General features: G+C 41.3%; 1 protein-coding gene across 1 annotated transcript in view; it reads left to right on the plus strand.

Moving 5' to 3' along the window:
- The first annotated feature begins 7,066 nt into the window (after nt 1-7,066).
- The window catches only part of TEX43 (testis expressed 43), a 116,562-nt gene continuing 98,654 nt past the window's right edge, over nt 7,067-24,974 (plus strand). Inside the window, exon 1 of the mRNA XM_044060784.1 lies at nt 7,067-7,140. Coding sequence (XP_043916719.1) covers nt 7,106-7,140 — 35 coding nt within the window. The 5' untranslated portion in view covers nt 7,067-7,105. The remainder of the gene's footprint in view (nt 7,141-24,974) is intronic.

Consider the following 24,974-nt stretch of genomic DNA (forward strand, 5'->3'; position numbering starts at 1 on the left):
TAATTTAAGCACTCAAACCATTCACTTCTCATCCCAGCACTTGCTCAAAACTCACAGCAAGCACTAATAAACCTTAGTGCTAGAACCCCTATACTGTAGAGAAGGACAAGGCTCTCTGTTCGACCTTTCCAGCCAGTCAGTAAAACAGTTCACTGTACCTATCCAGGCATGTCTAAAAAGCAGTTTCAGGTGTACTCTCCAGTCCAACTGGTGAATCTGAACATTTTGAGGCAATGTTACAATTGCCTCATGTACACAGACAACTCTCTCTCCTCCTTCCACCAAACATTAATATATGCGAGAGATGCAATTATACAGCCAAACTGGAGGCTAAGCTCTCGCCACCTAAAACTGGATCAGGCAGTCAAGAGGAGAAGGGAATTACTTGCAACACACCACCAGTTTCACATAGACCTATGAAACCAGCACTGGCAAAAAACACACATGAATACACAAAAACATACTCGGATGCTCTAAATAAAAATCTGCAAAAGCAACAGAGACCTCCAAAGCAGACATCCAAGCAACCTCCACCCCCCCCCCAACACAAACCATGAAACACATACTTCACAAAACCAGTGTGCCACACAATCACAGCCCTTAAGGCAAAATAACATACCTAACACACTAGTAAAAGGTGACTCTATTGTCAGGCACACTGACGTCCCATTCACTAGGCTGAACAAGGAGAAGTTTACTGTTAGCTGCCTGTCAGGTGCCAAGATCCGCCACATAACACAAGCATTCAGGTCACTCCAGAACAAGTACAAATATGACTCTGTCATTGTCCATGTTGGTGTGAATGACCTGAGCCGTACCTCCTTGGACTACATGAAAAGAGACATGGAGGAGCTCTCTAATCACATAGCTCAAGCCGGTATGACCCTGACCTTGAGTAGCATCCTGCCCTCACCAAGAATGATACCACGGTATAGAGAAAAAATGATCAATTTCAATAATGGGCTATGCTTCTGGTGACATTCAAAGGGGATCCAGTGTCTGTCAGCCTGGGATGACATGCTCGACAAGCCACGCTGCTTCACTAAAGACAGCTTGCATCTGTCACCCTTAATCTTTCGAATATTGGCCAAGGCTCTTGCCACCTCCATAGTGCCTTTTTTAGGCAAGGCTCAAAAGACAAACCCACCACCGTAAATAGCACAAGTAACAAAAAACTGAGGGTAATGCTACTCAATGCCAAAAGTCTAAACTTCAGAATGCATGCACTCGAGGCACTCCTCAGTACGGAGAAAATTAATATATGTGCAGTAACAGAAACCTAGTTTAAGGCTCCAGTGAGCACCCCAACACTACCAGGCTACAATTCATACCATACATTTTGGCCATAAAACCCAAACCGAAATACAAAAGGCAGGGGAGTATCCAGATTCATCAAGGATACCCACACCTCCAGGTTAGTGGCACAGCACGATGCTTCAAAGATCTTCCACGTGCAACCAACAATGGGCAAAACTGCTATTCAAATTATAGCTTGCTACAGATCACCCACCATGTCCCAGGACCCCCATTCCACATTCCAGGAAACACTGGGAAATATAAAGTTCCTACCATACACCCTGGATATTGTGTGATTTCAATTACCCAAACATTAACTGGGAGAACTACTCAAGTACAAACTCCCTTGCCCAACATTTCCTAGAATTTATAAACTCAAATGCCCTGGATCAATTGGTCAACACCCCCACCAGAGGTAACAACATATTGGACCCGGTCATCACCAACATCGGCGACGGGTGTTCCACACTGGAGGTTAACCCCTCGCTGGTTAGATCCGACCATAAACTAATCACTCTGGATATCCACATTCCACCACCACCCCCAGTCAAAGAAACCACCATGAAAAACTTTTCAAAAGCAAACTTCACATTACTTAAGACCAAGGTGGGAAGTTTCAAAGCCCCCATGCTAAACGATAACACTGTCCAAGCTGCAAAATCCTTTACTAATGCACTCTACGGGCACCTACAAGAATGTGTGGATCATGCTATCCCAAACAAAACCAAGACTCACTCCTCCAAGAAAAGGAAACCAGTCTGGTGGACCCCTGCCATAAACAAGCTATACAACAGAAGGAGGAAATTAGTACAGAAAAGAGTAAAATCCCAAAAAGGGAAGACATCCCTGATTAGTATCAGCAATAAACTACGTTCCCTCATAAACTTGTCCAAGGCTAGCTTCGAAAGAAAAATTGCCATGGACTCCAAAGATAACCACAAGGCATTCTTTAGCTATGTCAAGAATCTAAGTGGCAATTCTCAGATCTGCTTGGAGTTAGTGCAGAATGGCACAAAATACACTGAACCGACCGATATAGCCAACATCCTGGCAGACAGGTTCAGTGCAAACTTCAGCCCCAAAAGGGCCGATAACTATACCAGAAGAATGTAGTGCCCCTGAAATCACAGACACTCAGGTTAAAACAGCCCCCTCCAAAGCCAAAAATGCAGCATCAATGGGACTGGACGGTATCCCAGGCTGCGTCCTACACAAGCTCAAAGATGAACTAACCCCTCACCTAAACACACTGTTTAAACTCAGCCTCTCCACAGGCTACATGCCCACAGAGTGGGGCACAGCAACAGTTATTCTGCTCCACAAAGGTGGAGCCACAATGGACCCTGAGAACTATCGCCCTATAAGCCTGACTAACTTGGTCTGCAAAGCTATGGAGTGCATCATCATGGATCTTATTAACAGAGACACTGGAAACCTCCAAACATTGGACTCTACCCAGTTCGGCTTTGTTAAGGGCAGATCATGCCTCCTAAACCTGGTGAACTTCTTTGAGACAGTTACCAAGGCTATAGACAATGGAAAGGTGGTCCACACAACCTATCTAGTCCTCGCAAAGACCTTCAACACCATTTCCCACTCAGGTATTATAGATAAGCTCACCAGCCTGAACATAAACCCCTACGTCATGAGATGGGTTGCCAACTGGCTCATGGACAGAACACACATGGTAAGAGTTGCGGGAGCTAGGTCTGATTCTAAACCGGTTACAAGTGACGTTGCCTAGGACCCATCCTGTTCGGCATATACTTCTCAGAGGAACAGGTAAGCACAGGTGGACTATGGCTGACCAAGTTTGCAGACGACTGCAAACTAGGGGCTATAATTGACTCTCCGGTCGACACAGACATCCTCCAAAAGGGTCTCACTGAGACAGATACCCGGTGTCAAAACCATGGCCTCAAGCTAAATGCCAAAAAGTGCATAGTTATCCCCTTTGGAAAAAAACAAAGTACCCACAAACTATCACATAGGTGGTAGCTCCCTAAATACGGAAGAAGTAATAAGGGATCTGGGGACCCAAGTAGATAGTAACCTCTCCTTTGATAATCACATTGCCAAAGTGGTTAGAAAATCCTTCTATGTGGCCCACCTAATCACAAAAGGGTTTGCATCCAGATCAAAAGAGGTCATTGGGCCCCTCTAAGCATCACTCATCAGACCCATCATAGAGTACAATGCCCCATTTGGGATGTACCTTACAAGACATCTGCAACAACTGGAAAGACCACAGAAATACCTCACCAAGAGGATCACTGGCCTCAAGCAGATGCCCTATGCAGCTCGATTGAAGAAAGTCCAGCTGTACTCGGTTGCATACCGCCTCCTCAGAGGTGATCTCTGCCTGACATACAAGGCCATGTCCAACCCAGAATTGATGGCCATGCTCCACCTAAAGAAAACCATATCCCCTCGAGCCACACGCTCCAGGGATCTAAACCTCACCACAACAATAAGTAGGATATGCTGGAGGGATAGATTCCTGTCTCAGAGACTTCCCATGCTCTGGAACAAGATTCCAATCTACATTAGGCAGAGCTCCTCGCTAACCCTCTTCAAGAGAAACCTTGACAAGTGGATGGGAAACAGAAAATTTACCCCAGGGATCACTTCAATGACTCTGCTGGACAGAGGCACAGGGAACTAATCTAAGGGGGCGGCGAAAGCCAACACATTCCAGCTAGGCTTATAAAAGCCTTCGGGCAGATAGCCTAGTACCTACCTATGAATCTATGTATCTCACTAAACATACCAAAGAAGTAGAAAACCCCCCCAAAAAGTTTACTGACCAAAAAGATCACATACCTAAAGCCCTGAGCTGTCAAGAGAGAGAGATCTAGGCCATAAGAGGTCATTATCCTACTGTACTCCAGCCTTATCAGACCAATTATATCGTACAATGCTACCTTTGGTATACCTGACCAGGCATATGCAGCAAATAGAGCGCCCTCAAAAGTTATTTACAAAAAGAATACAAGGAATAACAAATCCGCCTTATGCTGAGTGCATTAAAGCCCTTTCCCTCTACTCAGTCTCCTATAGATTGCTGAGGGGTGATCTATGCCTGGCTTACAAGGCATCCAAAAACCCCACACTTACAAACCTCCTACTCATTCATAAGTCAAAGAGTACCAGAAATGCAAGGTCTAGGAACCTGAATTTTGTCTGTTGACTTAAACAAAACATGCTTGAGAGACAGATATGTGTCCCAGTGACTGCCCCTCCTGTGGCACAGGCTTCCCATACATGTGAAGCTGAGTTTGTCTATTACCCATTTAAAGCACAACCTAGACAAGTGGATGTGGAACAGGAAATTTACACCAGGCCTAGCATCCATGTGCCTTATGGACTGAGGTAGCTTATAAATGCCTGGCCCTCAATGTCCTATTTGGATACAGGGCACCATTATTCTTTTGGGAAAACTTGGCTAGGCTTAGAAAGCCCCCCTGGGTCTCTAGCCTAGTAACAGTCTATGAATCTGTTTTGAAGGGCGATCACTATCTCACTTACTATGTCATCAGAGACTTGGTTGCCCTAAGCCTTCTGTATCTTTACAAGTCCAAGGACTCCACCGGTACTAAAATGTGTTATCTAAATCTTTATCAGCAGATAAATAAAACATTGTTGAGAGACAGGTTTATAACCTAGCATCTTCCAAACCTTGGGAATAAACTTCCTCTGCATGGTAAGCAGTGTGTGAGTGAGTCAGTGAGTGCATGTATGTTATATTGAGGTAGGCATACTGAACATTTTTTTAAACAATTTTAGGTGTCATATAGGGTGGCTGGCCATGGTGGTGCAGTGGTTAGTATTGTCGCCTCACAGCAAGAGATTCTCTGGATCACTTCTCAGCTGGGGTGCCTTCTGTGCAGAGTTTGCATGTCCTCCCTGCGGTCACATGGGTTTCTTCCAGGTGCTCCAGTTGCAAAGACATGCATCAGGTAGATTGGACACTCTAAATTACCAATAGGAGCAAGTGTGTGTGAGTGAGTAGTATGGATGAACTCCTGTGGCAGGGCTAGCTACCCAGCAGTGTAAACCTTGGCAAAGGATGATTGTCAATGTTGGGGTAACACCCCATCCCCATGTGCAAAAAATGGGAAGAGGGGCTGAGGATGGATGGATGGGAGCAGCAACTATAGATCAGGCAGTTATCCCACTACTGTTTTTGTACATGGTTTCAAGTGTCATAGAATGTTGGATTTTGTCCACATTCATTATGAGATGAGCTTGAATGCTCACTGCACATGGTGTGACCTAACACGTTGCTGGCACTTACTTTCCTCTGTATGTACAGTGTGAGCTCTTGTGCACTTTTTTAGTCCCTGTAATCTTTCTGCCTTGTAGCTATTTGGCTCCTGGTCTCCACCAAAAGCTAAGCCATACCAGGGACCTCCTTACACCCTCCCACTGAGGTAACAAGCTCTCATTGGCCTTGCTGTACTGCCTCCCTTGTTAGCTCTTCCAGTTTCCAGACTTACTATATGAATCTCACTTGACAGCAGCAGAGTCTGGGCTAAAATATTTATATCAATCAATCAGTTATTTGTCATAAATGGATATCAGTAATATCTCTTTTTTTGTTTTACATGAAGCAAAAATCACTTATTTTTTTTCCTCACAAATTTCAGAAAATCACAATAAAAACCTGAACTTATGTTATAAATGCTGTTACCATAAATACTGCATTCTACCCACACCTCTGGCACTGGGTAAGATTATAGGAAAAGTGTCTCAGATGGGGTGGGCTTGTCTTGTGTCTTTGACCTAATTTTCCTATATTCCGTGACACTTGAAATTGTTTCTTTGCTCTCTAGACTGGAGGTGTTGACTTTGCACAGATGTTAGACAACAGTCTGTGTTTTACTTCTGTTATATCATTACACATCTGCATGCCTTTGTTTCTCATGTCTTCTGGGACTTCATTTCCTATTTTAGCCTGCAATTTGTCTCTAGTGGATATTGTTAGAATAAGAAATGCACGTTAGGATTCAGTCTCCATCACCATACAAGTGTGCAGGCACACACGCCTTGAGCCATGGGGATCTGCGCATTGCCACTTTTGCCTCTTTCCTCAAGGACTGGCAGGTGAAGAGAAGGTACTGTTACCCCACATGGTATAATTATTTTGTCAGTCGAGCAGGTGGCAAGCTGTGTCACAACTCATTGTTCGAAGTTAAGATGGGTGGACAGAACGTACACCAATACAAGCAATGCTGTTTTTTGTGTCTGTCTTCTGCAAAGCTGTTACCATAGTATCATGTTATCATACATGTACATTAAAATATAGCTCTCAACCTCTTACCTCCAGAATCAGGGACAGTTTTTAAAATATTATTGATATTAACTTGAAAAGTTGACAGAATAAGAGAATATGAATTAACATGTATATTCTAGAGTAAAATAAGTCTATAACTCTGATTATTGTCATAATTTATTCAGTATAATATACCACCTTTTCTCCCAATATCAGATGAGAGGCAAGCTTTAAAATTACACTGACTGGTGTGGAACATGTATTCTGTATGGACCACAGAGGATTTTCAAACGGTAACACAAGTGAGATGCAGCGATAATGTATGATAGCTAATTAAGGTATTGCGGTTGTGCTCTAAGTTGTACAGGTGTTATTTTTAAACTCTTGCTTTCTTCTGATAATTCCTGCTAATGCAGAATCACATTAACACAGTACTTTACAGAGGTCAACTGATATGAGCTGAGAACTGCAGTTCCCACATTGCATTGTGCCCTGGTTGTTTGGTCTCCATGGCAACAGTTTTAAACAGCAAGTATGGCAAGCATAGGAATAAACACTGATATCAAAGGGTAAGTTGAAACAGCATGTATCATTGATAATGCAGCATATAATTTAAATATTCATTTAAAGTTAAGTATGCCTTAAGTAGTTTTAATAGATTTCTAAAAAAGTAACTACAGATTCTGCTTTAGTGCACATCAAAACATTTGCCAGCAATTTTAAAGCAGAATTCTAAAATGCAATTATTGATATCTAAAGACATGTAACATATTCAGTATCTTGTGGAAAACAAACTGTATAAATATTAATTGTGGTGTTGAATGGATGTTACGTTGTTGTTACATTTAGGTAGATTGTATCCTGTTGTCTCAGAACTAATGCACCTTATTTATTTTATTTGAATTTGTTTACTCAGGACTGTAGTAATCCCAAATGACCTTCTTCATTCACAGCCTGGGATGGTATAACAAAGCAATCTTAAGATTGTATGATAATATAAAATAGAGGTAAACAGTTTCTGTACACACAGGTGTAATAGACAGCAAGACACCAATCAATAGCTCCATAAGATTCAAAGATGAAAGGGTATTAATGCAATATAATTCAGAGTTTTCTGCATCATGATTGTTGTAGTACAGTATTTATGGTATTATTTTTGTGATTATAGTATTAAAACATTCATCTGTCATATACGTCTATCCCATCATTCTTTTTTTGACAAGCATATTTTTCTTAATTACTATGCTGTATTAGTTACATGTATTTAAAACACATTTTTACATCTAAATTTAGCCGTGATATTTTACTTGAGAGCCTCACCAGATGTGCAGTAGCAAGCCCTACCTAAAACCCACCCCCGTGATATGTCAGTCATGAATATGCATTCCCTCCGAATGTACTGTCGGATGTCAAAAAAAGAAAACAAGCGCACTGACATGTAACATAACAATAAATAAAACAGTAAAACGTTACCAACATCAGTAATTCCCAATATTACATTTTTACTTACCTTATCAAACGTCTGAATAACGGAGATATTTGTTGAATTACGTAGTAAAAACTTACGGACAGGTAAAATATTATAATTTCTTTCATTATAACAAATAACATAAGAAAATAACGTATAATGAGCCACGGATATGCGTGAAACCAGGTTGTTGCAAACTCCAGAGCACTGCCATTATATGATGATAATGAAACAATCCTGCCAGAAGTCTTGCTACTGAACACAGCGGAGGTAGCCGAGGTTAGTGCCCTAGGATTTCCAGATATAGGCTACCGCAGTAATCTGCATGTGATGAGATCAGTGTATGAACAACTGTTTGATGGCTTAACATGGAATAAGGTGCTTAATCTGAATGATATTATGAAGATGACATTAAGATTTATAGCAGTTTCAGTTGGTGTTTACTTAAGTAATAACATGTCTTCAAGAATAATGCTCAGATTGTGCACCCAGGATATAAACCAATGTCTCTTCCCAAAGCATTACTTTAGCTACAGAATTCAGTTTTGTAGTCAGATTTATAAAGATTTAAATCTTTTTCAATGTTGTCCTCCCTCCCTTGATAAGGCTGTGCTTCATTTGCAACTGTTATGTATTAGTTAAACAATTGTAGACATATTTTAGAGTCAGCAAGCCACAATATCCCTAAGAAATGCTTAGAAAAAAGTACTCAGTTGACAAGAAAAAGCATGACTAGATGTACCCTACAGAGCCAACAATAATAAGGGGACAAATGCCAAACGTTAAGGGCAGATGTTAAATAGTGCTCTTGCAGAATAACGTTTGCATTAACATATATTTTCTAAAGCTTGCAAAGTTTCCGAAAGTTGGTGATTTGTTAGAAAACCAGAAACTGAATGATGAACAGACGCACAAATATGGACAGTCAGCAACTAGATTCTGGACACACAAGAGCCACATCTTGGTATAAAAAAAAAAAAAAAAAAAAGCTGTCGATATTTTACTTGAGGGCCTCATCAGATTACATATGCAGACTGGGTTGTCACTCAATTCGCGACATCCCCACTTCTGCACAAAACGAACTGGTGAGGTCCTCAAGTAAAATATCGCCAATTTAGCACAGTCTTAAAGATGAATAATACAAAACAATATAGTTGTACAAGGAATACAAATGTGCTCCAGCTGCCAAATATGTTACAACACTGGAGTTTCTTATGTTTTTGTTTGTCTATGGGAATGGGAAGCAAACATAGTAGATGTGGCTGTCAGAAATATTAGACAACATGATTTTAATGTAAGTGATGCATTAACAGCATGCAATTTTTAATATAAACTCAAAAATGTGTCAGTGGATGAGCTTAATGTGGGTAGGGTGGGGGGTTTAGACTAACATGCTGATGTCCCTTCTCCTTGGGGGAGAATGTGATTTTTGCTGCCTCCAAGACACTTTCCACCAGAAACGGGGAGTGTGATCCTTGAGGGCCTTGCCACAGCAGTACTATGAAGTATGAATGGGTGAAAGTTCACTGGTTTCACAAACAAAAGTGTGGGGGAACATAACACACATCATCAATGCATGCTCACATTCCTTGAAGTAGGGGAGTACCGCTCCATCTGAGTTATTACTCCCTTGTATAAATAAAAATTATTTTCCTAGCCACTATATATTATCCCTCTCCTTTGCTCTAAGAGATTAGCTATGAAAGGAACTGAGGGTTACTGGCAAAGGTGGAAAGCTAGAAAAACAGAGTGATGCAAGACCAAATCAAAAGAGAACTTTCAAATCATAACCAGAAACCTAGAGTTAGTAGGGGTGAAGAATGATATTTACTTCCCATCTCATTTAATATACACAAATATGTTGTAATAATTCATGTTAATGTGTTCCACACTGCAAATTCTATTGCACCAGACAGGGATTGAGATTTTACTTTTAAATTATCAGTCTTTAATGAAGATTTTTCTTTTCTTTTATTTTTTTTTGTCTTTTCTATCCACTGAATCTTGTCTAATGCCGCACCTTTTTCCTAATTGACCTGTTCATTCCTCTGGGGAGAGAAACGGGTATCTTTATCTCTGATTAAAGCCCTCTAGCTCATTCATTCTCTGGCTGGAGGGCCACTATCAGCCTATTTATTCCCCTGGAGAAGTGAGAGTCAGATGTAGGAAGTGGACGAGTATGCTGGACATGGTGGACTCCCCTTCCTTCCCCTTAGGAGCTCTTACTCCCTGCAGTGGTTCATTAGAGCTCCACTAGTGCAGCAGGCCATGAGGAGCATGTGTACACCCACCTATGTGTACAGCTCAGCCCCTTGGCAGCTCATGCTCTGAATGCTTGAATTCCATGGTGATATTTGTATGTATGTATGTATATGCCTATTGATCTTTGTAGATGTCACCCAAGCATGGCCAGCCTTAAACACAGGCAAACTAAGCAGATACCTAGGGTACCACTTGGCCAGGACCACTTGACAACATTTTTTTTCTTTAGTGAGTAAAAATGACCATGTTGAAAGAAAAGTGACACCCTATAAAGAAAGTACCACATACTGCTTAGTTTCTGGACTTTCTGTTCATTCTATCCATTGTAACTGAGACAGCAAATCAGATCATGGAGAGTGGGGAACAATCTAAAAGCCAAAAAAAAAAAAGCTTTGAACACTGGAGGGTATTGGCTACAGTGAAAGTACAAACAGCATCAGGAAACTGTAGATGGCACTTTGAAGATCTGCAAAAGAATGTTGCAGTTGGTGAGTGTCTATGCAAAATAACCCTGGCAAGCAAACAACTATACATGGAACACATAGCCCTCCAAAACACCCACTATCACAGCTCTTGCATAAAACACAAACCACACACCCACCTTCGTGGATCTTCTTAAATAGAAATTTACCCAAACAGCAGAGACCTCTGAAACAGAAATGCACTCAACCGCCACAACACAGCACAAACCACAGGACACATAGCTCACCTCCAAAGTGTGCCCCTCAACCTAAGCCCCTAAGGCTAAACACCTTGCCCAAAACACTAATCATAGGTGACTCAATACTGAGGCACGCAGATGTCCCACTCACTAGGTTGAATAAGGAGAAGGTGCAAATGACCTGAGACGCACCTCACTGGACTACATGAAAAGAGACATGGTGGAACTCTCAGATTATGTGGCCCAGGCAGGTGTGACACTAGTCCTGAGCAGAATTCTACTATCAACCAGAATGATATCGCAGTCCAAACAAAAAAATGATTGACTTCAACAATTGGCTAAATTACTGGTGTCATTCTAAGGGGATCCAGTATCTGTCTGCTTGGGATAACATGATACAGAGACCTAGATGCTTTGCCAGAGATGGCCTGCATCTGTCACCCCTGGGTTTATGGGTACTGGCTAAGGCCCTTCCCACCCCTATACTGCTTTTTTTAGGCATGTTCCAAAGACCAAATTACCACTGTAACAGCTATAAATAAATGCAATCTGAGGGTCATGCTGCTCAATGCTAGAAGTCTAAATCTCAAGATGCACTCGCTCGAAGCCTCCTCAAAATGGAGAACATCGACATTTGTGCTGTAATAGAGACCTGGTTTAAAGCAACAGAAAGCACCACTGCACTACCAGGCCATAACTCATTCCACACCTTTCGGCCACAAAGCATGGATCAAAGCTCCAAAGGTGGTGGTGTCTCCATATTCATAAAGGATATGCACACCTCCAGACTAGTAGCCCAGCATAATGCATTTGAGATATTTCAGGTACAACTAACATTGGGTAAGACGGCAATCCAGGTCACAGCCTACTATAGGTCCCCAACCATGTCACTAGACTCTCACTCCACATTCCCAATTACCCTAGAATCTACCAAGGTCCAACCCAACACTCTCTTACAAGGTGACTTCCACTACCCTTCCATCAAGCGGGGAAAACTACTCAAGCACCAATACACTGGCCCAACACTTCCTGCAATTCATCAATTCCAATGCCCTAGACCAGCTCATCCTCAACCCCACTAGAGGAAGCAATATCCTTGACTACTAGAGGAACCAATATCCTTGACCTGGTTACTACTGACATGGGTGACCGTTGCTCTACACCAGTTGGTTAATCCCTCCCTGGTCAGATCTGACCATAAACTAATCACCATGGAAATCCACATCTCACCCACACACCCCACAAAGGTAATCACTTTGAAAAACTTCTCCAAAGCAGACTTTGGACTCCTAAAAACAGAGGTGGCTAACTTCATGGCACCCATGCAAATGGAAAATAGCTACATGACTGCTGAATCATACACCAATGCACTGTATGAAGATGTACACAAATGCATGGAACTAGCCATACCCAACAGAACCAAGATGCTCTCCTCCCAAAAAAAGAAGCCAATCTGGTGGTTCCCTGTCATTAATAAACTCTACAACAGAAGGAAGAAACAGTTGCAGAAAAACGTAACACCCCAAGACTAGAAAAACTACCTTATTAGCCTCAACAAAAAGTTGAGATCCCTCATCCAATTCTCTAAAGACAGCTATGAAGGCAGAATTGCAGCAGACACTAAAAACAATCACAAAGCCTTCTATAGCTATGTCAAGAACCTCCACAGCAAAACGCAGATTTGTCTGTGAGATACTGCACAATGGTACCTCCTATACGGAGCCAACAGATATTGCAAATATACTGCCTGACAGATTCAGTGCCAACTTTACCCCTCTTCCCCCCCAAAGGACCAATTACAATACCAGAAGAATGCCAGGCACCCAGCATTACTGCATCACAGGTTAAAGCTGCATTATCCAAGGCCAAAAGTACAGCTTTCATAGGACCAGATAATATCCCTGGCTGTGTTCTACATGAAGTACAAAGTGAACTAGCAACATGTCTGTGTGCCCTGTTCAGTCACAGCCTCACCTCAGGCTTTGTCCCTACTGAATGCCGCACTGCTACAGTCATCCCTTTTCCATAAAGGGTGAGTGATTAAAAACCCTGGGACTTATCGCCCCATTAGCCTGACAAGTCTGATATGTAAAGCTATGGAATGCATCATCATGGACCTGATTAACAAAGATATAGGAAATCTCCATACTCTGGACCCCACGCAATTTGGCTTTGTGAAAGTGAGATCAACCTGGTTGACTTCGAGTCAGTCACCAGGGCTGTGGAGGAAGGCAGTGCATATAGCATACCGTGATCTGGCCAAGACCTTTGATACCTTTCCTCACTTGGGAATTACTGATAAACTCACCAAAGTAGGCATCAATCCCTATATCACTAGGTGGGTTGCAAAATTGGCTCACAGATAGAACAAACAGTGTGAAAGTAGCGGACTCCAAGTCAGACTGCTGACCAGTCACAAGTGGAGTCCCACAGGGATCAGTCCTGGGTTCTCTCCATACTTCTGAACCTGGAAACATAAAAAATCTGGACAAAGGCCCATGAAAATAGGTACAAATCTGTATGCTGCTTAACATAATATTTGCATACATAATTGTGTAACCCTGCCCACTCCAATGGAATTGCGGGATACCAACTTTCAAATGCAAACTGAAGAGATAACCAAAATATGGCTCAAGCACCATCTCTGTAGAAATAAAATTCATATAAATAATCCACATTAAAGAGATCTGTGAGATCTGTAACTAATGAAGAAGTTACTGCTAGCAAACAACTTTATATTTCATTGTTTCATTTACAAATAAAGTGTCTGTTGTTGCCCTTCAGGAATAAATTACCTACGATAGATTAAAAAAAATAAACTAGTAATATTGCAATAGAGAATGGATGGCAAACTGATAACAGGTTCATAGTTACTAGGTATCATTAAATAACACAGTCTGAAAGAAGCAAAGACTGGAAGCTGCGATGCCTGCATGCTGTTAGACTACTATTAATTAAAATAAAAGTAACAACACAGTGAAGCTCTGTAATGCCTGCATGCCCGCACACAAGGCTGCCATTAAGTAAATCTCACACACATACACCGATACCTCTCAACCTCTTAGAGCAAGAAATCTGGACAAAGCCATAAACAAAAGTGGGACAAAGGCCCAAAAATAGGGACAATTTTTAAATACTGCTCTTACAAACTTAGAAAGTTGATAGAATAATAGGTTATGCATTAGCATGAATTTTCTGAAGGGTATGAAGTCTGAAACTCAAATGTCTATCATTATTTTCTAACTTTAATCTTTAATAATTTGCCACTAATTTGCCAAAAAACACACACATTTATGAAAAATGGACCAAAATAGGAGGCAAAAATCTGGACATTCTGTGAAAATCTGTACAGTTGAGAGGATTATGCTACCATCCTTGTTACCATGTAAGCAAGTGTACTTTTGTATAGAATTTTTAGCCAGTCTTTAGTCTGCTGCAGCCCTCTATATATATATATATATATATATATATATATATATATATATATATATATATATATATATATATATATATATATATATATATATATATATATATATATATATATATATATATATATACATACATACATACATATACACACACACACACACACACACACACACACACACACACACACATACATACATACATACTTCCCTGGCATAAAGTCTGATGATGGAGGCTGCGAAATGGGTGTAGTTAGCAAATCCCATTCTGATATTCAAAATCTCCAGCAAGGATAACACCAAGCAAATGCTTTGTGTGTTAATCATGAGCTTACCTTCAATGGTCTGAAGTGCAGCATTTTTTATGTTAGTAAAGCTTGTATCTGTACCACTTAGCATACAGATACCTCATTCTGCCACAAATCCTTGTGCTTTGCACGGCTTATCCTTTATGATATCTCCTCAAATTCCAAATAATTTATATCCTTGTTGTATTCATCCTTTATTAGGCCCATCACTGTAAATAATGCCCCCATTGACACGTCTCACAAAGTACTGAAAGCGGCTCCAAATACTTCAACATTTCCTCAACAAAAAGATCTCAGGTCTCAGTAACCCTAACTGCTGTAACAGACTGATAGACCTGTCTCTCTACAAAGTGTCCACTAAAGTTTCCATGCAATTAAGGACCCAGCACTCTAAGATCGCCATCACCACAATAAAACCAGTTGTAAACCTGTACCATCACTTCAACAATACCAGAAGGCTTGACAAGTATGTTACACAATGTATGCCACATTTGTGAAATCGGCTGATTTTACATGTCAAATACAGTACTTCTCTTGCAACATTTATAAACAGTTTGGACAAATTGTGTTATGTTTCCATCCGCAAAGAAAAGTAAATATTATTTTCTTTCAGTCTTTTTTGTATGAAATCAGACTTTCATTTTTCTGACCTTTCTACATCTACCAGCAGGAAAAACTACTAATGGGACTCGGGGTGTGTTATCCACTACTTGATTAACTTCTCATGACATTAAACTACTGATTAAACAAAAGCACAGAGCCAGGACCCTATACCAATCCACCAAAAACAAAACCAATCTCACCACCTATCATCAATTATGAAACCAAACTAAGAAAAAAAATCAATAATGGTAAAAAACACTACTTCCAAACCTCTCAACAAAAGTTCCTTCACAACCCACACAATTTCTGGCAATCAGCTACCTCCTCAACCCTGGAAATCCTTTACCCCCACTCCTTCCACATCCAATACCTCCGAACCCTTAGCCTCACAGTTCAACTCAAACTTTATTAACTTTATTACCTGCCTCCTAGATAGCCACCAACATCTACCACTCATAATACCCTCCCCTGCCTCTAGTACTATAAAATCCTTCTCATTTATACCTATTCAAACTTCTTACATTAAAAAGCTCCTAAGTAAACTAAAACCTGCTGCCTTGCTGCCGACCAGTTACCAAATTAATTCTTAAAAATAGCAGCTCCATCCATCACCTGCCCTATCTCTATACTAATCAATCATTCTATCTCTGAACAATATGTTCCTCACCTCTGGAAAGTCACTCACATCATCCCCCTCCACAAGGTTGCCCCTCTGGAGATATCTCTAACTACTGCCCCATTGCTATCCTCCCACCTATAGCTAAGATCCTACAGAAATGTATTCAGCAACAACTCCTAAATCACCTTACCACTAATAACCTTCTAGTTGATACCCAGGTAGGCTTTTGACCCAAGCATAGTACTAACACAGCTTTAATAACCTTCACCAACACTGTTCATCACCTTATGAACAATGGACAACTAGTCTCTGCTATTTTCCTGGACATGTCAAAAGCTTTTGGCACCATTTCCCACCAACTACTACTTAAACTCGCGACATACAATCTCATTTCAGCATTCCCGACATGATTTCACAGTTATCTATCAAACCATCAACAAGCTACTAAATGGGAGAATAATCTCTCCCCTCTACTGCCAGAATCCACTGGAGTACCCCAAGGTTCAATACTTGACCCCCTTCTCTTTATCATATTTACTAATAACCTTAATTCAGCAACCCAACATGCCTCAGTCATACAGTACACAGACGATACATCTCTTATTTGCTCTGTCCCTTCCCCACAAGAAATACAAGATAAGATGCAAAAATCATTTCAGGAAACTGAAACTTACCCATCAAAGCACCAACTCATTCTTAACCCAAATAAGACTAAGTTAATGATTTTCACAAACAAAACTACCAAACAGTGTTCCCTACCCCTCTTTATTCAATCCACCAATGGTACCAAAATTGAGCCTATAAACCAGGCCAAACTCCTAGGTATTACAGTAGATGACTGGGTAAAATTTTATATTCATATTTCCCTAACAATCAAATAGTCCATGCTAAACTCGGTGCTCTCTATACAGCCAAACCTTACCTAACACTCCAAGCCAGGGTAGCCACAGCTAGATCTCAGCTTCTATCTACCCTTTTCTACTGCTCACACATCTTCACCAACCTATAACAAGGCTGACCTTCATAACCTAGATTCCTGATATAACAAAATAGCAATGTTAGCCATCAGTCATCCCCATAAATCCCATCATTGTTCTGTTCTACAACTTAACTAGCTAGAACTTCCCAACCTGTTAACATTAAACCAACTTACCCTCACCCACATAATCATTCACAGCCCCAATAACTGCCCTGTAATGTGTTCATATGTTTTTATTTGGCATGCTCTCTGACAGCTTTGAATTTTACTCATTTATCAAAAAAGCTGTAGTTTACATTTCTAAGTTGTTCCAATTTGTAATAGTGGTAATCTCCAATGTAATATCTCGCAGTCAGTTCTGCGCAGCTTTGGGCGTGGACTGGGTGTGGCTTAACTGATTGGCAAGGGGAAAGTCGAGTATAAGTGACAGTCATGCTAATTAACACAGACTAAAAACATAACATTAACTAAGTACCGTCACACGCATATGAAACCGCACAAACGATAAAACGGTCCCATAACATAATACATTTGAATCAATTTTGACATTTGACGTTAACATTATAAGCATAATCACACCTGTTTAATACACCCCTCAGCATATGAAACTGCACAAATAATAAAACGGGCCCAGTTACACGTTTGACTGTAACATAATAACACGCTCAAATCAAACAGAATAGCCACAACAATAATAAAGCGGTCCCAGTCACACATTTGACTGTAACATAATAAGCATAGTCACACCAAAAGGGATGACAATTGTACAATGGTTTTATGACTTAAACGGTATGGTTTATGTGCATGTGCATACCGTTATTTTTAATGACTGAGTTGCTATTTGCAATGGTTTTCATGAATAAAATTAACTGTACGATTCAAGGAATTCTTTGTGTGCATTGTTATGATTTGACTCATCTTTGTGATTACTTAAATAGAGTGAATATTATAACTGACTTTACTACTGCACATAGTTTTTACCAAAAGGGATGACAATAGTCTGACTTGCTATTTGCAATGGTTTTCATGAATAAAATTAACGGTACGATTGAAGGAATTCTTTGTGTGCATTGTTATGATTTGACTCATCATACTTATATTATATGCTTTAGTTGGAAGCGTGTTTGGGGCGGGATTTACTACTGCTCATCCTGCGACGTACTACACTTGGAGATTACCTTAATAGTTTGGCTAGTTTACTTTTTACATATGATTATGTATGGATAATATTCAAATCTTATTATTGTAAATTCTGTATTTTTTTATTTGTCTTGTTTTTGGAGCTTTTCTCCCAGGTCTCTGCTGAAAATGGGCTACTAGCACAATCAGACACTACCCAGTAAACAAATGTGAAAAAATAAATAAAACATACAAAAAAAATGTATTGCCTAGGTGAGTTGCAGTTCATATCAAATTTTTTCAGCCAGTTTAGGTCAAAGTCATTTACTCACAAAACATATTCATACCCAAATTTATCTCAGCATAGGCCTCAGTTTTATAGGTTCATAGGTAGGTACTAGGCTATCTGCCTGAGGGCATTTTTAAGCCTAGCCAGAGTGTGTCAGCTTTCGCCTCCCCATTGATTAATTAACTGAGCCTCTGTCAAGCAGAGCCAATGAAGTGATCCCAGGGGTGTATTTTCTGTTACCCATCCACTGATCAAGGCTTCTCTTGAAGAGTGTTAGTGAGGGGCTGTGCCTAATGTAGTTAGGAATTTTGTTCCAAAGCATGGGGAGTCTCTGTGACATGAATCTATCCCTCCAGCATGTTCTATTTATTGTTGTGGCGAGGTTTAGCTCACTAGAGCACGTGGCTTGCAGTGACTTGGAATTCTTTAGGTGGAGCATGTCCATCAATTCTGAGTTGAACATGGCTTTGTAAGTCAGGCAGAGATCACCTCTGAGTAAGCGATATGCTACTGAGTACAGCTGGAGTTTTTTCAGTCAAGCTGCATAGGATATATGTTTGAGGCCAGTAATCCTCTTGGTGAGGTGCTTTTGTGGTCTTTCCAGCTGTTGGAAGTGTCTTGTGAGGTACAATCTCATTAAATGACAAAGAAAAACATTCACAATTGGTGTTCTTTAAATGTGTGCAAACTGGTCAATACAAACACAAGCTGTTAGCACATAATTTTATCTTTTATTTACCATCATCTCTAGTTACAACACAAAATTACATCCATCTTGGATCCCGGGAACTACCACCCTAAAAGTCTGACGGGCCTGATCTACAAGGAATGTATTATCATGAAACTTATAAACAAACACATTGGCAACCTTCAAACACTGCACCCCACCCAGTTTGGGTTCGTGAAGGGCCGATCTTGTCTCCAGAACCTGACTGACTTCTTCAAATCAGTCTCCAGAGCTGTGGATGAGGGTAAGGCAGTCCACACAGCCTATCTGGACCTTGCCAAGGCCTTTGACACCATCTCCCACCCTGGAATCATAGATAGACTTACTAAGCTGGGCATTAATCCCTACATCACTCGATGGGTTGCCAACTGACTTACTGACAGAACCCACACTGTAAAAGTAGCCAACTCCAAATCCAGCTCCAGACAAGTGACAAGTGGAGTACCTCAGGGTTCAGTCCTGGGACCACTCTTGTTGGGCATCTAATTCTCTGAAGTACAGGCCAACTCGAAGGGATGCTGGCTAACAAAATTTGCAGATGACTGCAAACTGGGAGCCATTATTGAATCCCCAAATGATGTGGATACTCTACAAAAGGGCCTTACAGAAACAGATGCTTGGTGCCAGAGCCATGGGCTCAAGCACAATGCCAAGAAATGTATAGTTATACCCTTTGGAAAATAACATATACCCATAAATTACCACATAGGTGGCAGTACACTAAACACCGAAAGTGTGACAAGAGACTTAGGGACACAGGTGGACAGTGGTCTCACTTTCGATAACCACATTGCCACAACAGTCAGGAAATCCTATGTGGCACACCTCATCATTAAGGGCTTTTCATCCAGAAAAAAGGAGGTCATTGTCCCACTGTACTCATCCCTCATTAGACCCATTATAGAATACACCGCCCTGTTTGGTATGTACCTCTCAAAACATCTGCAACAACTGGAAAGGCCGCAGAAATACCTCACTAAAAGAATCATAGGCCTAAAGTAGATGCCCTACACTGACTGCCTTAAAAAACTCCAACTCCAGCTATACCCTGTCACATATTGTCTACTCAGAGGCGATCTCTGCTTAACATACAAGGCCATGTCAAACCCAGAGCTGTTGGACATGCTACACTTAAAGAAATCCCAATCCCTCAGAGCCACACACTCCAGGGATCTAAACATTGTCATCACAATAAACAAAACATGCTGAAGGGATAGGTTCCTGACCCAGAGACTCCCCAGACTCTGACATAGACTGTCCATACATGTCAAGCAGAGAGCCTCTTTGGCCCTCTTCAAAAGGAACCTTGACGACTGGATGGGAGAAAGGAAATTCACCCCGGGGATCACGTCAGTCACCCTGCTAGACAGGGGTCCAGGGAAGCAAACAGTGTAGGAAGAAATAGCCAGGGAATTGTTATGGCTAGCCAATAGCCTAGTACCAACCTATGAATAAAGCCATACTGTAGAAGTATAAGAAGGGGAAGAATTTAAGTATGGCATGGACTGACTATAAAAAAGCATATTCATGGATAAAAGACTGCTTAAAAATGCATATGATACACCCTACACTGATTGACTACATTATGGTGACCATGACTTTCCTAGTAGTTAGACGTCAATAAACAAATATGTTTGACCTTGTCCTTACAAATGACTCCCCTGCCTACCCCCCACCAATACACTACAATACAATATGATATACAGCTTGTGATTGCAACAACTACCCAACTGAAAGCCAAGAAAAAATTACACCCAGATAAGGAAATCTGTGAAAATAACTGGGTTATCTAACAGTGTAGTACCTCGCAGGCGGTACTGCGCAGGTTAGGGCGTGTCCATAATGATTGGCAGGTCAGCGCACATTTCAGTGACAGACTGTTCCCGTTATGCCTGAATAAGTAACCTGCCAAATGTTCTCATATATTTAGTGAGTCCTGGTAAAGTGCTGAAGATTAACGTCATTAAATAATGACATACATTTGAGTTTCAGATGGCATTTCCTTCAGAAAAGGCATGTTAACATGCTTCTGGATTACCGTACTTTCTGAGATTTCTACGTTGCTAGTTCATATGTGCACATAGGACATATTTTTCACCTGCACAAGGTTTTGTAGAATGGCCACATTTTGCGTCATTTGGTAGGATCCATAGTTAGTAAAAAGTGGTAGACATTTGAGTTTCCAAATTCATATCCTTTAAGAAATGCATACTAATCCAAAGCCAGTTATTATAGCAGCTTTCCACGTTTGTACGAGTTAAGTAATAACATGCTCCTATTTTTGGTTTCTGTATTCTTAAAGTTTTTGCCCCTGATTCTTTCCTCAAGGTTGAGATGTATGAGGTTTCTCATATCTGCGCAATTTATATTTTGCTGTTGTTTGTCTTACATTCATAAACGTTTAAAGCATAAGTATCTTGTAAACTGTGTAAGTGGTCATCAAACTGTACACTGGGCGGCATGCAAAATAACATTGCTTAACAAACGTAAATTTTTATTAAGTTCAGAATCTGCATCCGGTAACAGCTGCATCATTCTTAGCGTACCTACCACAAATGTATTTCTTTGTTGACATTTAACAATTCCTTTACTTATTCCTCTTTCCACGGGGGGAGGGGGGCAACACCGAGGATGAATTTACTGTTACCTAGCCACTTGGGTCACATTTGAAGAGATTTGGGGAACTAATTTGGCTTTATGTAAAAAGAAATTGTATGTCCATTAGTCAAAAAATTATTGCCATAATGTCGAATATAAGAAAAATGTGAAACTCTTAATAATTTGTAATCAGCTACACCTAGGAAGCTTTTAGCATACAAGAACAGCGAGGGTCAATAACTTCATGTCTTTCATTACTTTATAACGTAATGCGCTCTTTCAGATAACATTAAACAAGTAATCTCTGTGGTATCCCCGAAGTCTCAAAACAACCCACTAAAGTGTAGTGGGTCTTAGGTTCATAGGTTCATAGGTTTATACTAGGCTATCTGCCCTAAGGCATTTATAAGCCTAGCCCAAAGTTTTGTGGCTTACGCCACCCCTTATGTTAAAAAATATTGTGCCCATTAGTTTGTTTTGCCTCTGTCCAGCAGTGACACAGAGATGATTCCCGGGGTAAACCTACAATCTCCCATCCACCGGTCAAGATTTCTCTTGAACAGAGCCAGCGAGGTGCTCTGCCTCACATGGACCGGGATTTTATTCCACAGCATAGGGAGTCTCTGAGTGACAAATCTATCCCTCCAGCATGTCTTATTTATATCCGTGCTAAGGTTTAAGTCGCTTGCTCTAGTGGATCTGGTAGATTTGGATTTTTTGAGGTGGAGCATGTCCATTAATTCGGGTTGGACATGGCCTTGTATGTCAGGCACAGGTCACCTCTGAGCAGACGGTATGCGACTGAATAGAGCTGGAGTTTCTTCAGTCTGGCAGCATATGACAGATTTTGGAATCCCTTTATCCTTTTGGTTAGGAACTTTTGGGGTCTCTCCAATTGCTGCAGGTGTCGGGTGAGATACATCCCGAATGGGGCATTGTACTCGATCATTGGTCTGATAAGTGAAGAGTACAGGTAACAATGACCTCACTTGATCTGGATGTGAATCCCTTCATGATCAGGTGGGCAATGTAGAAGGTCTTTCTAACCACTTTAGCAATGTGAGTGTCAAAAGAAAGGCCACTGTCAACCTGTGTCCCCAGGTCCCTGATAACCTCTTCTGTGCTTAGTGGATTGCCACCTATATGGTAGCTTGGGGTTACCTTGTTTTTCCCGAAGGGTATGACTATACATTTTTTAGCATTTAACTTCAGGCCATGGCTCTGGCACCAGCTATCAGTTTCCGTGAGACCCCTCTGAAGGATATCTGTGTCCGATGTACTTTCCACTATGGCCGCCCAGTTTTCAGTCATCTGCAAACTTTGTCAGCCATAGTCCTCCTATGTTTGCCTGTACTTCTGAGAAGTAGATGCCGAACAACAGGGGGCCAAGGACTGAGCCCTGTGGGACACCACTTGTGACCGGCTTGGAGTCTGACATGGTGCCAGCAACTCTGACCCTGTGGGTTCTGTCCTTTAGCCAGTTTGCAACCCATCTTGTGACATATGGGTTTACATTTAAGCTGGTAAGTTTCTCTATAATACCTGAGTGGGGTATTGTGTCGAAAGCTTTTGCAAGGTCAAGGTAGGCTGTATGGACTGCCTTCCCTCATCAATGGCCTTGGTGACTGTTTCGAAGAAGTCGACCAAGTTCAAAAGGCATGATCTGCCCTTGACAAAGCCAAACTGGGTCGGGTCCAATGTCTGCAAGTCCCCTATGTCTTTGTTTATGAGTTCCATTATGATCCTCTTCATAGCTTTGCAGACCAGGCTTGTTAAGCTTATGGGGCGGTAATTACCAGGGTCCGTAGAGGCACCGCCTTTGTGGAGTGGGACCACAGTTGCCGTACGCCACTCCCTGGGCATGTATCCTGTGGTAAGGCTAAGATTAAACAGCTGCCTTATGTGTGGGTTTAGTTCCTCATTGAGTTCGTGTAGCACACAGCCGGGGACACCATCCGGTCCCATTGATGCTGTGTTTTTAGCTTTAGAGAGAGCAGCTTTTATCTGCGCATTTGAGATGTCTGGGAGGCTACACTCCGCTGGGATAGTTATCTCTCCTTTTGGGGGGGAGAGGGGGGTGAAGTTTGCACTGAACCTGTCCGCCAGTATGTTGGCAATGTCTGTGGATTCAGTGATTTTTGTATCATTTTGGACTAATTCTGAGCATATCTGGGAGATTCCACCCAGGTTTCTAACATAGCTGAAGAAGGCCTTATGACTGTCTTTTGAATCTATGGCAATTTTTCTCTCAAAGTTGGCCTTGGATGATTTTATGAGTGCTCGTATTTTTTTACTAATAATGATCAGGGGTGACTTCCCTTTTATGGATTTTGTTCTATCATGTAATAACTTTCTCCTCTTATTGTAAAGTTTGTTTATGGCTGGGGTCCACCAGACTGGATGTTTGCCCTTGGTGGAAAGAGTCTTGGTTTTATTAGGGATTGCCTGATCCATGCAGTCCTGGAGGTGTTCGTAGAAGGCATTTGTAAGGGCTTCCGCAGCTTGGGTTGTGGTTTCCACTGGCTCGAGGGCCTTGAAGGATACCACACCAGTCTTGAGTAGTGTGAAGTTTGCTTTAGAGAAGTTCTTCACTGTGGTCTTTTTTGTTTGGGGTGGGGGCGGGATGTGAATTTCCAGTGAGATTAGTTTATGATCTGATCTCACCAATGAGGGATATACTTCCGGTGTGGAGCATTTTGTCCCCATGTTTGTGATGATGAGATCTAGTATATTTTCTCCTCTTGTGGGAACGGTGACTAGTTGTTCCATGGCATTTGAATTTATGAACTCTAAGAACCTTTGGGCTAAAAAGTTGGGGCTTAAGTAATGTTCCCAGTCTATATTCGGGTAGTTGAAGTCACCCAATATAATGGTGTTTGGAGATACATTTATACCCTCCAGTGTCTTCAGGAAGGCTGTGTGGGGTTCCTGAGTTTGAGAGGGTGGCCTGTAGCATGCTACAAATTGTAGAGCAGTTTTGCCTATGGTTAATTACACCTGGATGGTTTCCGATGCTTCGTGCATTGCCACCAACCTGGAGGTGTGGGTATCCTTGATGAATATGGATACACCCCCTCCTTTTGTGGTGTGGTCCGGGTTTTGGGGCCGGAACGCATGATATGAGGTAAAACCTGATAGTGCCGGGGTGCTCTCAGGAGCCTTGAACCAGGTTTCAGTTACAGCACAGACATCGATGTTCTCCATACTGAGAAGGGCCTCGAGTGCATGCATTTTGAGATTTAGACTTCTGGCATTGAGCAGCATTACCCTTAGTTTCTTCCCAATTTTGTTTTCTAGGGTGGTAGGTTTAGAATTTGAGCCTTGCCTAAAAAGGCACTATGG

This window comes from Protopterus annectens, chromosome 2.part0, assembly GCF_019279795.1.
Source record: "Protopterus annectens isolate FY-2018-M chromosome 2.part0, PAN1.0, whole genome shotgun sequence".
Lineage (NCBI taxonomy): Eukaryota > Metazoa > Chordata > Ceratodontiformes > Protopteridae > Protopterus > Protopterus annectens.